Source organism: Staurois parvus, unplaced genomic scaffold (genome assembly GCF_062004578.1).
Source record: "Staurois parvus isolate SC_StPar_1 unplaced genomic scaffold, SC_StPar_1.0 ptg000576l, whole genome shotgun sequence".
In the NCBI taxonomy this organism is placed as follows: domain Eukaryota; kingdom Metazoa; phylum Chordata; class Amphibia; order Anura; family Ranidae; genus Staurois; species Staurois parvus.
The window spans coordinates 1,643,392-1,659,127 of NW_028318372.1; the positions used below are offsets into that span (position 1 = coordinate 1,643,392).

The window sequence follows — 15,736 nt, forward strand, 5'->3', positions numbered from 1 at the left end:
AGCAGGTAAGTATAGCATGTTTTTTTTTCTTTTTGAATTACAACCTTTAGAATCACTTTAAGTGCCACGCAGCACATCATAAATGATATTGCAGGTTGATAAAACAGGGCCACACTTGGCATACTTCTGACCTTCTTTTGAAAATGCGGATTGGCTCTCTATCATCTTTTTTGGCCACTGAGCTGAAACAAGCATGCAGCCATTGAAGTAACAACTAATTTGGATACGGATGGGTCAGAGAATGAGAAAGTATTGTGACCGTCAGGCATGCTACATTCCCAGAAGTAGGCCAGCAAGTTTTCCTTTAAGCCCAATATTGACTTTTCCCAGTGTTACTGTAACATATTTCCTTTCTGTGCAGAGGATGGTTCCAGGCCACACCTCTACAGTCAACTATGCCGATCCCACCCTCATGCCCCTGGCACACGAGGAAGCCATCGCAAGGCAAAGAATCATAAACTCCCAGTTCAAATGTTACGAGAAAATGAAAAGGGATGCGCCTTATTCCAAGTCAGGTAAACGCCCTTCGCAATTTTTCATTTATGTTTTACTTTGTCACTACTATGGTATGTCTACTAAAGAACACATAGAAATTCTGTGCGCAAGAACACATTTACATAGTCATGCTAGAGCTAAAAAGTCCAAAGATGATTAAAGGCGGAGCAGAGGGAATCAGCGATGTCAGTCAACAGTTTGAAGAGGAGAGAACAGAGTGATGACTTTATTAGGGATGAGGAGCAAATTTTGTAAATTTAATGATTTGCTGTTTGCCAGAAATTCGATAAACATTTCCAAAGATAAACAAACAAAGAATACTCGGCTTAAACAATGAAGTTCACTATTTGAAGCTAAGAGAATAAGTGCTGGAACCTCCCCTTTCTGAGTCACCCCTTGTCTCCACCCCCTACCCACCTCTGAGCACAGTTCCTTGGTTCCACCCCCAACCAACCTCCCAGTACCATCCCTTTTAGAGAACACAGATACAAGTTTCATTTTGTTGAGCTAAGTAATTTTGGGGGAATTTGTAAAATAAATGTCCTGCAGCCAACAACAATAGACCCCCAGCAACAATAGATCCCACCAGCAGCAATGGACCACCCGTAACAAAATACACCCCAGAAACTATAGACCACTGTAAGCAGCAACAGATCTCCCCTCAGTCAGAATCAGTAGACCCTCCAGCAGCCAGCAGCAATAGACTCCTCCCTCAACAGTAGATCACTCCCAGTAACAATTGACCCACCAGCAACATAAGACCCACCCAACAACAATAGATTCCCCGCCAGTAACCATAGACCTCCCTGCAAAAATAGATCGCCTCTAGCAACAATAGATCCCCCAGCAGCCAGTATCAATATACTCTACAGCAGCCAGAAATAATAGACCCCTCCCTCACCAGTAGATCCCTCCCAGTAACAATTGACCCACCAGCAACGTAAGACCCACCCAACAACAATAGATTCCCCGCCAGTAACAATAGACCTCCCTGCAAAAAATAGATTGCCTCTAGCAACAATAGATCCCCCAGCAGCCAGTATCAATATACTCTACAGCAGCCAGAAATAATAGACCCCTCCCTCACCAGTAGATCCCTCCCAGTAACAATTTACCCCCAAGCAACATAAGACCCACTCCAGCAACAATAGATCTCCCATCAACAACAATAGACCCCCTGCAACAATAGATCTCACTACAAAAATAGATTCCCTCCAGCAACAATAGATTCCCCAGCAGCCAGCATCAGTAGACTCTCCAGAAGCCACCAACAATAGACCTCTCCTTCAACAGTAGATCCTCCCAGGAACAATTAAGCCCCAGCAACATAAGACCCACCACCAGCAACACTAGACCTGCCTGCAAACATAGATCCCTTCCAGCAACAATAGATCCCCCAGTATCCAGCATCAATAGATTCTTCAGTACACCCCAGCACCCCTTGCCATTACATATATTCAGTGCTGAATGTGACAAAATTGTGTTCCCCTGTGTTCCCACTGAAAAAAAGTCATGTATTACCTAAATTAAAAATAAAAAGTGATGACACCAGCCTCAGTGTGCAGTCTGGCAAGGGTGCCAGGTTCAGTTTCCTCTCCTCTGGTAAACACAGCAGGCAGTCCTGTCCTCCTGGATAGCATGTAATGCCCAAAAGTACTGTAAGCTCAGGTTGCTTAACTCCTTTTTAACATGAGTACTAAAAATATAAATTCAGTGATTTCCAGAACAATATGTAACATGCTTCTTACAGAAATGAAAACTGCGGCACGAGGGCCGGATGTGGCCCTTTGCTTCATTTTATCTGTCCCTTGGGGCATTATTCCCTCACTGTCAGCAACAGTGGGGCATAGTTCCTGCCACTGACACCAACAATGGGGCACTATTCCTCCCATTGACGCCAATGATGGGGCACTATTCCTCCCACTGACACCAATCATGGGACACTATTCCTTCCTACTGATACCATTGATGGGGCACTATTCCTCCCATTGACGCCAATGATGGGGCACTATTCCTCCCACTGACACAAATCATGGGACACTATTCCTTCCTACTGATACCATTGATGGAGCACTATTCCTCCCATTGACGCCAATGATGGGGCACTATTCCTCCCACTGATACCATTGATGGGACACTATTCCTACCGCTAATACTGATGATGGGGCACTATTCCTACCGCTAATACCGATGATGGGGCACTATTCCTCCCACTAATACCAATGATGGGGCACTATTCCTCCCACTGACACCAATCATGGGACACTATTCCTTCCTATTGATACCATTGATGGGGCACTATTCCTACCGCTAATACTGATGATGGGGCACTATTCCTCCCACTGATACCAATGATGGGGCACTATTCCTCCCACTAATACCAATGATGGGGCACTATTCCTTTCACTGACACCAATGATGGGGCACTATTCCTCCCACTAATCCATTGATGGGGCACTATTCCTACCGCTAATACCAATGATGGGGCACTATTCCTACCACTGATACCAATGATGGGGCACTATTCCTCCCACTGATACCAATGATGGGGCACTATTCCTCCCACTGACACCAATGATGGGGCACTATTCCTCCCACTAATACCAATGATGGGGCACTATTCCTCCCACTGACACCAGTCATGGGGCATTTTTTTACTGCCACTATGACTTTTTCTACTCCTGCTGGCCATAGTCCGGGCCCATAAAGATTGAAGGACAGTAAACTGGCCCTTTGTTTAGAAAGTTTGGAGACCCCTGGTCTAGAACAAAAACACATATGAATAAACACCACATGTATACATAAACAATAGGGCCATTCATATAACATAGACTATACATACCCCAAAAAAGGAGTATATTAAAAATTACATTGAAAGATGCATGTCCTGTATGGCAGGCCTCCAATGAGATCAGGTGAAGTGCAAGGCGGATAAACCCAGGCAACAAGCCTAAACAAAAGGTGATACCCTAGTAATATTGTGGCCATTAACAAAGGACCCTAGATTCGAAATACGATTGCAACATCATAAAGGACTTTTATTACATTTACTTTACATTAAATTAACTTTTATGAAAGGAAAATCAATGGCTGAAAAGGAGAGAGTGGGAGAGGGAGCTAGGTTTAAAAGTACAATACACTAAGGAGTGTATTTGTAAAAAAAAAAAATCACCCAGTGAAAGTGGATATACATTCATTCTGCACTAATGGGGAAAGAAAAGAATGTTATTAGGCTATTTCATAGAAACATTATTACTATTATACAGGATTTATACAGCACCAACAGTTTGCGTAGCACTTTAGGCGTGGCGTCAAAATAAAAGGCCAAGTGGTCCATTGAGACTGCCCCAATATTATTTTTTGTATTTACATATTTTTCTTTCTAATTTTTTTTTAAAGCAGAACCCCTCCCAAAAGGGGAAAATTCACTTGTCTGCCTCCCCCCCCCCCCCCCCCCCACTGCCACATTTGGCACTTTTTGAGGTTTTGACAGGTACAATCTGAGCGGGAAGTTCGGCCCCCTCTCCTAACCCCCACAGCCTTCTGGGACACTTAACAGGTTCCGGAAGACTGTGGCCTATTCTCAAAGCTTCGCGCATACACAGTAAGAAATCGGCTGTGATGCTGCAAGGCGTCACTTCTGGTTTCCCAAGCTGAAGATGCCAGCACCAGCACATGAAGCTGATTGAAGGCTCGGGTGAGGACATCGGTGGACCACCCAGGACAGGTAAGTGCCCCTTAATTAAAAGTCAGCAGCTATTTGTATTTGTAGCTGTTGACTTATATTTTTTTGGAAGGAGCCCAGAGCTCTGCTTTAACTTTTTTGTCTAAGTATGTATATATTTCTTCCAAGCAAGTTTGAATCCACTTACTGTTATGTGACTCACTACCTCTGCTAGAAGTCTATTTCGAGCATCAGCTACAGCTATTAGTAGAGAGGGACAAAAGAAGGACAGTTCCTGTAAATGAGGGACAGTTGGAAACTATGATTTGTGTAAAGAAGCCAGAGGGAGGGGGAATGAGTCTCTACACTGCTCCAGTTTTGTTTTTTATTTCCAGAGTGAGCCACTGAGCTCTGTAACCAATAAGCTTTTTTTAATCAAAGAAACTGAGCAGATCATGTAAACAAACACATGAAGGGGGGCCTAGATCTCTACCTGCATTGCATATTTTTTTTTAAAAAGTTCAGATATTCAAATTTGCCTGACTAAAAGAAAAAAAGAAATATAAATATGTATTTTTAGTCCCTTTTAGTTTCCATTTGTAACTTCTAAACTAAATCAGTAAAAGTTAATTAGCCTAAAGCTGAGGTGTAGCCTGCTCCCCATGCCCCTCCTCCGCCTCTACTTACCCCCTTTTTCCCACGAAGGCCCCCAGGACCTTATAGATACCTTATAGATACTTTTTACCTTGTGGTCTTCAGGCTGGGGTGAGAACTTTTTGGCGGCAGTGGTGGAAGATGTCTACTAGTGTACTAAGTTGGTGCTCGTGTAATGTAATGATAAGGAGTTTTTTTTTTTTTTTACTTTTTATAGTTCAATGTTTTTCCCAAACATGTCTGACTCACTACCTCTGCTGGAAGCCTATTCCAAGCATGGAAGAGTAATGTTTAGAATAGACTTCCAGCAGAGGTAGTGAGTCAGTCAACAGTAATTGGATTCAAAAATGCCTAGGACAAACATCGATCTATATCCTAACAAAAAGGGAAAAAGGAAACAAAGACACAAAAAACAAACAACGAAAAAACAAAAAACATGTATAAATATAAAGACAAAAAGGGGCAGACTCTATGGCCTACTTGTTTTTTTTTCTGCCATTTTTTTCTATGTTTCTGTGAAATAGCCTTAAAATCCTTTTTTTTGCCCCATTAGCACAGAAGGAATGTACATACACTTTCATTGGGTGAATTTTGTAGAAATACTGTTGTACATATTGTACTATGAAACCTAGCTCCCTCTCCCACCCTGTCCTATTCAGCCATTGAATTGCCTTTCATGACACATAAGTGATGTAAAGCCCTTGCTCTCTTACCCACAATAAGCCGGCATCCCAGCAAGCTGACACATATCACATATAAAAGCTGAATTAATACCAACACAGCTATGCGCTTAAACGTATAAAGTCTATAGAAGCAATGCTCATAAAAGTGGCCTATATTGCAGAATGGTAAATGAAAAAAAATTATCTTTGGAAATCCATACAGAAAGTCGCTTTGGATACAGACTGATAAAGATCCAACTTAAATTTCAAATGTCATAACTGTATTCCGATAGATCATAATCCCCCCACTCTATACAATCATAATTACAGATGTCAGTCATTTTCACCTGTAGGGAAAACACATTCCCCGGCATGCTTGGCGCTAGTAATTCCAATGTCCCCCAAATAACCTTCACCGCTTCTCTAAAAACAGATCTGGTCCGAAATCAAATAAAGTTCTGTGTTTGTTCCTGGAAACGTTTTTATCTCTGCGATAGGAAATCCAATAGCAATTCTTAGAGGACAAAGGCGAAATGTAACTATATATTTTCCAGCACCGTGTTGGAGGAGGATTGTAGGCAGCCAATTGGTATTTTGTAAATGTTTCTTTCATCAGTGAACCAGTTGAAATTGGATATTAGTGTTCGAGATTCTGTATATAGCCCTACAGAACAGACAATGCACAGTCCATATGGGTTATTCTGCTGCTACTCTGCTAACAGGAAACAGGACCTTTACTATAAAACACATTTTTACCATAGATGCCGCTACAAACTTATAAACACTGCCATCTACCGGTTGAAGAATATATTGACAAAAATTAAAAAAATCGGCGCTGGAGAGAAAAGGAAGAACTAAAAGTCCAAAAATGTAAGGGAGTAGTCCGTATTATGCAGTTTTTTTGGACGCTACCGGTGTGGAACCGAGAGACCAGGCCCCGTAGCAGCCCTGGATCATAGATGATATTCCACCCTCTCCACCAGCCTCTGGGACCTCTGAAGGATGACGACCGTCCTGAAATACATGCCCAGGGGCGGACTGACCATTTAGTCACTCGGGCACTGCCCGAGTTCCCGGGGTCAGTTAGGGGGCCCCATGAGATGCCCCTGGTACCTTTTTCATAGGCTTTCATAGCCTATATCGCACAACAATACATGAACACAGTTTTCCAACACCCCTACTCAACAACTACTCTCTACACTAGCCCCTCCTCAGATCTCAGTTCTATAAATCTGCTTCTTGTAATCGGTTTTGTCAAAGCATTTGCATTAACATGATTTAGCTCTGAAACTGTCATCTCTTCATCAACAGCTCTGATCCACTTTTGCTTCTCATGGGTTGGAAGTCTTTGCATCTCATCCCATGGATCTGGCTCTGGGTTTAATGTTACACGAGCAACATAGGACAGACGTTTGGCTGGGATGCCTTATTGCTTCTGGTGGATTTCCTGATTAAAGCCTCTTGTGACCTGGTTTCTTCTTTTTCAGTACTTAGATTGTCTGTGTTCATTTCTATTTCTGTGTCACTTTGTTGCTTATCTTCATGTGACACTGATGTGGAATTTCCCTCAATTGGAGGCATATGTGTTGGTTCATGAAATTCTGAAGACACTGAAGTTTCATCGACAGTTACACTTGTACTGATTGTTACCTTTTTTGTATCTTGGTGTAGAATTCTGTATCCCTGTTGAGATTCACTGTACCCCACAAGTACACCTTTCTTTGCACAAGCATCCCATTTTATACTTTTTTCTTTTGGGATGTACACATAGGCTTTGCTTCCAAAAAATTTTAGATGGTTCAAATTTGGGGCTTTTCTATTCCACAATTCATATGGAGTTTTCTTTCAGTTGAATATCCTGGTAGTCGATATTGAAAATAGCTTGTGGTCATAATTGCCTCCCCCCAGTACTGTATGTGGTTAGCATATGTGCATCAAACAGCAAGGTTCTTCCACTTTCACATAGTGTATGATTCATTCATACTGCAACACCATTTTATTCTGGGTTGTACGATACAGTAGTTTGAAATATTATGCCATGATTTCTGTGTATTATCATCTGCAAATTCAGTTCCATTGTCTGTGTGCAATACACTCAGCATCTGGCCAAATTTGTTGCTTGCTTGAGCCAAATACTGTTCAAATTTCTCTGGTACCTCACTTTTGTTGTTTAACAGATATAGTGTAGTATACCTGGACTAATCATCTATAAAAGTGAGAAAATACCTCTTCTTTCCTGGAGTTAGTTTTTCAATTGGACCCCAAAGATCTGAATGAAGTCCAGAGGTTTCTTAGCTCTGTTGTTACTCTGCTTTGGAAAGGCTTTCCTTGTCATTTTTCCTTTTATACAGCTGGTGCATTTCATTGTTTGATCACATGGACTAATTTTTATTCCACTTACAGTACATAGTCATTCTCAGTTCATTTCCTTATTATGTCAAGACTTCTGTGCTCAAGTCATCTGTGCCATGTGCGAATGCAGTTTGAATGCTTTTCTTTCTTGGCAGTATTAATCACCTCATTGCAGTTCAGCTCATGCAGTTCATCTGTAATTTTACCCTTTTGTAGTTTAGGTTGTTTTTGCGTTCTAGTTTTCCAGATTCTGCAATCTGCTTTTAAATGACCTTGTTTCTTGCATTTGCATGTTTCTTGTTGCATGTTACTGTTTTATTCCAATTTTTTGTCTTTCAAGCAGACTCTGCAACAGAGGCATCGTCATTATTAATGCTTTCTGTTTTATGGTTATATTCATCCACAAGCTTGTCTTAACATATTCCAATGTCAGTTCATCATCTGGACGGACATCAAATGCTGTGACAAACATTTCATAGCTTTCTGATAAACCACTAAGTGATAGTGCTGCGACATGAAAATCTTTTATTTCTTCTTTTATACCTCCCAGGCATTCAACCATTTCCAAGGTGTGCCTTATGTAAGCCTACATATCCTGGCCTGTCATCAGCTTGGTTTGGTATAGCTTTTTAATCAAATACAGTTTTTGCTGAGATTAGCTCTGTCATGCACCTTTTGTAATGCTTCCCACATCTTGTTAGCAGTTTCATACTTACACATATGTATGATTTGATCATCTTCTATGCTAAGATAGATTGTGCTCTAAGCTTTCTGGTCTTTCTCTATTCACTCATCTGATGGATGTTCATTTATACATTTTCACGTACCTTCTCTTATTAGCAGCATTTTCATTTTGAATTTCCAAGACTGATAATTCTGGTTTATCAGATTTGCAAAGGAAAGGTTTGTTGCATCTGTGTTACTGGCCATTTTCTTTGATCGTTTTACAGTCTTCTTTCTGTCGCTGTATCTTCTTTTGTTGTAGCTGGCTATGCCTGGGTGTCTGTGCCCATAACCTGTTAGAGATTCTGTATATAGCCCTACAGAAACGTGCACAGCTCGCATGTGTTATTCTGCTGCTTCTCTGATAACAGCAAACAGGTACTTTTTTTATTACAGAGAAAAGACATAGAGTTTATCACATGTGCAGCTACAAACTTATAAACACTGCCATCTACTGATTGAAGAATATATCTCTACTAAATACTGTTGGTGTAGTTGTTGCACAAAAATACATGAACACTTTACTCCAACAATTTGAATTCTGATTCTCCTAAACCTAAACCAATGTTTTATGGAGCAGCTGAGGGAGGATTGCATTTTGTCTGGTTTTCTTTTTGCTGTAACACATAGGAACAATGCACATTACTACAAATTAAGAAGTTGTAAAGGTCTACAACCAGCAAGAATTAGAGGTCTATTAAGTAGACGTTCAGTCAGAAAATTAAGTCCTGCTGGATCACTTTTGATGGTAAAACAGTAAAAATAAGCCGACCGCCAACAGTACATATACAGCTGGCAGCCTGCTTCCCTAGGCACTGCGACTTACCTGTATGTCATGGTGCTCATGCACACTGGCGCACCCCCTATGGCACACAGCAGACACAATCCTGTGACCGATCCTGTGACCACTGTGCTTGGTGAACACAGAGGGTAACAGTGCTAGGTACCAGGCCACTATGAGTGGCTGGGGTATCATGCAATAGCTATAACCAATCAGAGCAATCATATGATAGCATGTAAGCAAAACTGTCATAAATGACTTTCATTCATGTCAGCTTGCTTACTATTTCGATGCTGTGATTGGTCTACACCTATCCCATGGCTCTTTCCTTGTCCAGGGAGACTGGTCTTGTCTCCGCCCCCTACTGTAGTTACCTGCAGGCAGCCTGTAGTGGGTGAAGCTGTTAAGTTCTTCCCACAGCTCTGCTCTCTGCACAGTCTATGTACAGCATAGTGATGATGTCACTGCCACTTTTACAAGGCAGTATCTGGGTTTGCACATACAAAACGATGTACACAAAGTGGATTTACATCCTTTGTAACTATAAAGGAACGCTATGTCTAAATGAAATTTCTTGTGCTTAGAGTTCAGCTTTTAGTACAATTGCTATATTTTATGTCAGTACAAAATTCAGTCTGCTGGTAAATAAATGTATGTATTCTTTTAACGAATAGGTCTGTATTGTAACCGCACCTGGGATGGGTGGCTTTGCTGGGACGACACTCCAGCCGGACAGAACGTAACTCAGAACTGTCCAGACTATTTTGCAGATTTTGATCCTACAGGTAGAACACTCTTCTTTTCTGTGATTGTGTTTTTGTTTGTTTTTTTGTGAATTAAAGGCTTACTCTCATTCATGTTGTCTTTATACCCAGTTGAGTTCACATTATTTCGAGACTAATTTTCTCTTAGAAAATTACTTTAAATTACTTTTTTCTCTTAGTAAAAATGCTCCTTTTTGCACTCACCCCTCAGTGCTCTATACTGGCAGAGCTAAGTAATAGCCACACCCACAATGTCCTCACAGAGGCTTCTACTGTAGAGGAAGAGAGGGAGCGTGTCTGACCAGGTCTGTTACTAAGCCCATTGATCTACACAGTCATTTCTAGACACACAACACAAACAGTGTAACAGGAAAGTGAAGGTGTAAAGGTGAAGCTATGAAAGTTGAGGTTGTTAGTTTAATGCCTTGATGACTGCATGTCTGTTTCTGTGATGTCAGTTGGGCCTAAAAGCTCACCATCTACATCAGGCCTCCAAACTATTTAAACAAAGGGCTGGTTCACTGTCCATCAAGCCTGCTTGGAATTCAGGCTGTAACCAGTAGGAGTAAAAAAATGCCCTGTTTCAGAAGTCAAAAATGTCCTAGTCTTAGAGGTCAATGAAGGTAAAAAATATGCCCCAGAATCAGAGGTCAGCAAGAGTAAAAAAAATGCCCTGGTGTCAGTAGGGGTAATAGATTTACCAGCAGTGGTGGTCGATGGTAGTAATAAATGCTCCTGCCTTGGTAGACAATGGGAGGAATACATGTATCTATGTTTCTGGTTACTGAGATTACTAATACCCATGTGTCAGTAGAACAAATAGTGTCTCATCATTTGTGCCAGAGGGAGGAATGGTTCCCTGTCATTGGTGTCAGTGGGAAAATTGGTGCTTCATCATTACTGCCAGTGGGAGGAATGGCCCCCTATTTTTGGTGTCAGTGGTAAGTGGGAGAAATAATGCCCCAACATTGGTGTCAGTGGTCAATAGGTGATCTGGCGCTTCATCACTATTGTTAACGTTCAGTGAGAAAAATAATGCCTGAGAAATTGTGTCATTGGTGAGTGGAAGGAATTATGCCCCTGCATTGGTGTTCAGTGGTCATTTGGATGAATGGTGTGTTATCATTGATATTAATGGTCAGGAAGAATAGTGCCCCAGCATTGGTGTCAATGGTAGGTGGGAGGAGCGGTCCCATGTCATTGGTGCCAGTTGTCATTTGAGAGGAATGATGCCCCTGAATTGGTGACAGTGGTCAGTGAGAGAAATAATGCATCAGCACTGGTGTCAGTGGTGGGTGGGAGGAATTGTCCCCTATCATTGGTGTCAATGGTCAGTGGGTGAAATGGTGCCACAGCATTGGTGTCACTGGTGAGCGGGAGAACAGATCCCCTATCATCAATATCAGTGGTCAGTGGAAATAATGGTGCTCCAGCATTGGTGTCAATGGTCAGTGGGAGAAATGGTTCCCTATCATTGGGTGAAATGGTGCCTCAGCATTGGTGTCAGTGGGTGAAATGGTGAAATGGTGCCCCAGCATTGGTGTCCATGGTCAGTGGCAGAAATGGTTCCCCAGCATTAATGTTCAGTTACACTTATGAGCAGGCTCCATGTCTTGTACTACTTGTCATGGTAACATCAAGGCAGGAACATTACAGGCATCATCGAGCAGAAGATCTCTCTGCTTAACTGCTCTTCTTTCTAGCATCTGGCACCACTCTGCATACATCATCTTCCTTCCTACTGCTTGTGATGAAAAAGCCCTGGCTACAGGCCATCATTTGAGGACCTACAAATTTGGCCATATACTATAGGTGTATTGGTCAGTTGTCCACAAACACGTGAACGTGACCTTACATGAGTCCTCTAATATCCAAGGGGGAGGAGTTTAGCAGTGTTTGCCAGTAGAGATTCTTACTTTTAATCAACCAGGGACAACATTGCATATTATTTACATGATTTGAAGACCTTCCAAAGCAACCTTGTCTTGTTGCAAATAATAAAACAGCTTTGATGCGTTAAACATTTTTTGTCATGCTTAAGCACTTGAGAATTGGGAAAAAATGGCAAATCACCATCAAACAGAAGAAGCCCTTCTTTGCTTTCATACTGCCATCTGCTCAGTGCCAATTCAGCCACAAGGCATGCCATCAACATGACAGAAGCAGGGCACCTTTTCTTAATTCATAAAACATCCTCAAAATGTGCAGAGTGCCACCACCATGCTGTTAGCAATCCACAGTCAAATTTTTTTTCCCCTGCTCTACAGGCAGCACATATTTTCCTGTTTGTGCTTCTCTGCGCACAGATGTCAGATGAAATAGCTTAAGGCATGTTCTCCACTATGTTTAAATATAAATATGATTTCAATAAACGACTTTTTGATCTGGGATTTTCAGCCTAAGCTAACACAAAGTGCAGGCTTGGGTGTCAGTGCCATAGAAAATGAAAAAATGATTGTACAGTATAAGATAAATGACAAATTTAAGTATTTTTCATATCAGGGTTTTATCTATTTACTGTGATGTCCTGACACTTTTCTATATATCTGAAGGGGCTGATTTGTCAATATACAAAAGTATATGGGCAGATATACAGTATATTCCCAAGAATGGTGACTATGCATGGGTATTACTAAGGGCATAACTCTAGTCATTGCAGTCCAGGGAAGTGAAATGGGGCTCAAAAAATAGAGATGAGCCATACGGGTTCCATTTGAGCAGGGTTTGGCTAACATGACTAAAGTTTTGGTGCTGAATCTAAAAATCACTGAAGTCAATGGCAGCCAAGTTTTAAAAAAAAAAACAGTTCTACCTATTTTTTTTTTGCCAATAGGCAAGGAAAAATCCCAGTAGATCAGCAGTTTTTGAAATACTCAGACCAGCCGTCTGGCAGCAACAACCATACCTCGTTCAAAGTCACTTAAATCTCCCTTCTTCCCCATTCTGATGCTCGGTTTGAACTTCAGCAAGCCGTCTTCGTCTAGATGCCTAAATGCATTGAGTTGCTGCCATGTGATGATTAGCAATTTGTGTTACCAAGCAATTGAACAGGTGTACCTAATAAAGTGGCCGGGGGTGTATATAAAGCTTTAGAACCTCTATACAATTTCTATGAAAACAATTAGAATTCTATATCAATAGATGCTTGCTGAACTGGAGATTAGAAAGAATGGGGGGGCCTAATGATTTTGTTGCATTGTATTTAATGTGTAGGTGCCCGCTCACATTCCATCACAGGAGCATGGAGGAATGGACTGTCAATTGTAGTGGGAACTTTGAATAAGATGTTACTCTGTTATATCACCCCTTAAACAAAGTGAGCATTAAATCCTTTATCAGCTGGATATGGGGTGTGAACAGGGGCGGACTGACCATTTGGAGGGCCCGGGGTCAGTAGGGGGCCCCATGAGATGCCCCTGGTACCTTTTTCATAGGCTTTTTTGAGTCTGGGCAAGGACACAGGGGCCCCATGATCCCCTATTGCCCGGGGGCCCCATGAGTTGTCAGTCCGCCCCTGGGTGTGAAGGACTGGGACCACTTTAATATCTTATAAAATACTCAGAGTTTATCTTTAAGAGAGGAGATTCGGATTCTTACTAATAACCATTTATGATTGGTTGCTTGTAAAGTAAATGTTAACATCACCATACATGGCTTAATTTTTTCCTGTTCAAAATCAATCGATATTAACAGCATGGATGGAGAGATCTTCACTGCCAGGGCTGCCTGAATACAATGGCGCTGCTGAACAGTCACCCCACAACAGGAAGTGCCTGAACAAGAAAGAGCCTTCATGGCAGGATCAGCATAGAATTCTTTTAATGAAGCTGAAAATTAAAAATAAATAAATAAATTCTATTAACGTGGTAGAGCTTGTAAAAGATTTTAGAGATCAATTTTATATCTGTTTTAAGTGCTTTAACAGGTGTATGAAATCTCTAATGCATATTATTCATTGTGTCTTGTGTCATTCTGTCCAAAGTATGTCTCCCTAGTTTCTTCATGTAATTATCAAATACACAATAATGAAGGACGGCAGCCATAATTAAAACAGCCAATTCCAGACATCTTCAGCTATTCATTATATTTTGCTTTAATGAACGAAGGAAGGATGAATTTATTTTCATGTCATTTTTTATTTGCTTAAATGCATAATTTGCTTATCTGGTCCACAGTAGATTAAGTAGTATGTAGAAGAGAAAAATAATGCTGTTAATTATAATTTGGTCATCAGAAGAGTGTTAGGATCCTTGATTATATAATTATATTCCTTCTATTATAATAGATTTCTAATATTGGTTTTAGTAGTGCTTCGTAAACTGTGAATGTTTTCACATTTTTTATTACTATAACTAATATAGCTTTTTTTTTTATATTGCACATGTAAATGTTTAAAGAGACCCTATCACCATACCAAATTAATTAATACAATGAAAAACAATTAATTTCAATACAAATCTTTTCATATATATGCATTTAACTTACTAATAACTTACAAGAGCTGCTGCTGGGAGCCACCATCTTTGGTTTGTCAGAGCTGAAGCTCTATAGCAGCTATTCTCAACCAGAATCCTAGGGTTCCCCCAGAGGATGCGAGGGGTTCTTTGAGCTCTGGCTGATTAACCTCCTTTCTGATGGTGCCTGAATAGTTCCAGGGCCAACTGTATTTGCTATAGCCATCGGCATGACACAAATTGTCTTTTTATCTGTCTGAAAGGATGGCATTCTTCCCACTGACCACCACTGCAATGAGCATTGTTCCCATTAACTACCAATATAGGGGCATTCCTTCAGCTAATCTCCAAAGTAAGGGTCATTCGTACCACTGACCACCAATGTAAGGGGCATTCTTCCCACTGTTTTAAAATGTAAGGGACATTCTTCTCACTGACCACCAAAGTAAGGGGCATTCTTCCCACTGACCACTACTGTAAGGGGCATTGTTCCTACTGACCACCAATGTAAAGGGAATTCTCCCCACTGACCAGTGATGCTAGGGGCATTCTCCCCACTGACAACCAATGTAAGGGGCATTGTTCCCCCTGACCACCAATGTAAGTGACATTCTTCCCAATGACCACCAATTTAGGGGTATTCTTCCCACTAACCACTGATGTAAGAAACATTGTTTCCACTGACCACTAATGTAAGGGGCATCTCCTCACTGACCACTGATGCAAGAGGCATTCTTCCCACTGACCACCAGTGTAAGGGGCATTGTTCCCCCTGACCACCAATGTAAGTGACATTCTTCCCACTGACCACCAATTTAAGGGGTATTCTTCGCACTAACCACTGATGTAAGAAACATTGTTCCCACTGACCACTAATGTAAGGGGCATCTCCTCATTGACCACTGATGCAAGGGGCATTCTTCCCACTGACCACCAATGTAAGGGGCATTCTCCCCACTGACCACTGATGCAAGGAACATTCTTCCCACTGACCACCAATGTAAGGAACATTCTTCCCACTGACCAACAATGGAAGGGCCATTGTTCCCCCTGACCACCAATGTAAGGGACATTCTTCCCACTGACCACCAATGTAAGGGGCATTCTTCATAATGACCATCACTGTAAGGGGCATTCCTCATAATGACCATCACTGTAAGGGACATTCTTCCCGCTGATCACCAATT

At 41.4% G+C, this 15,736-nt stretch overlaps 1 protein-coding gene across 1 annotated transcript in view; it reads left to right on the forward strand.

Annotated features, from left to right (window-relative positions):
* The window catches only part of CALCR (calcitonin receptor), a 394,427-nt gene that overhangs the window by 242,738 nt on the left and 135,953 nt on the right, over positions 1-15,736 (forward strand). The window contains exons 3-4 of the mRNA XM_089692113.1: positions 362-515; positions 10,006-10,116. Of these exons, the coding sequence (XP_089548239.1) occupies positions 362-515; positions 10,006-10,116 (265 nt within the window). The remainder of the gene's footprint in view (positions 1-361; positions 516-10,005; positions 10,117-15,736) is intronic.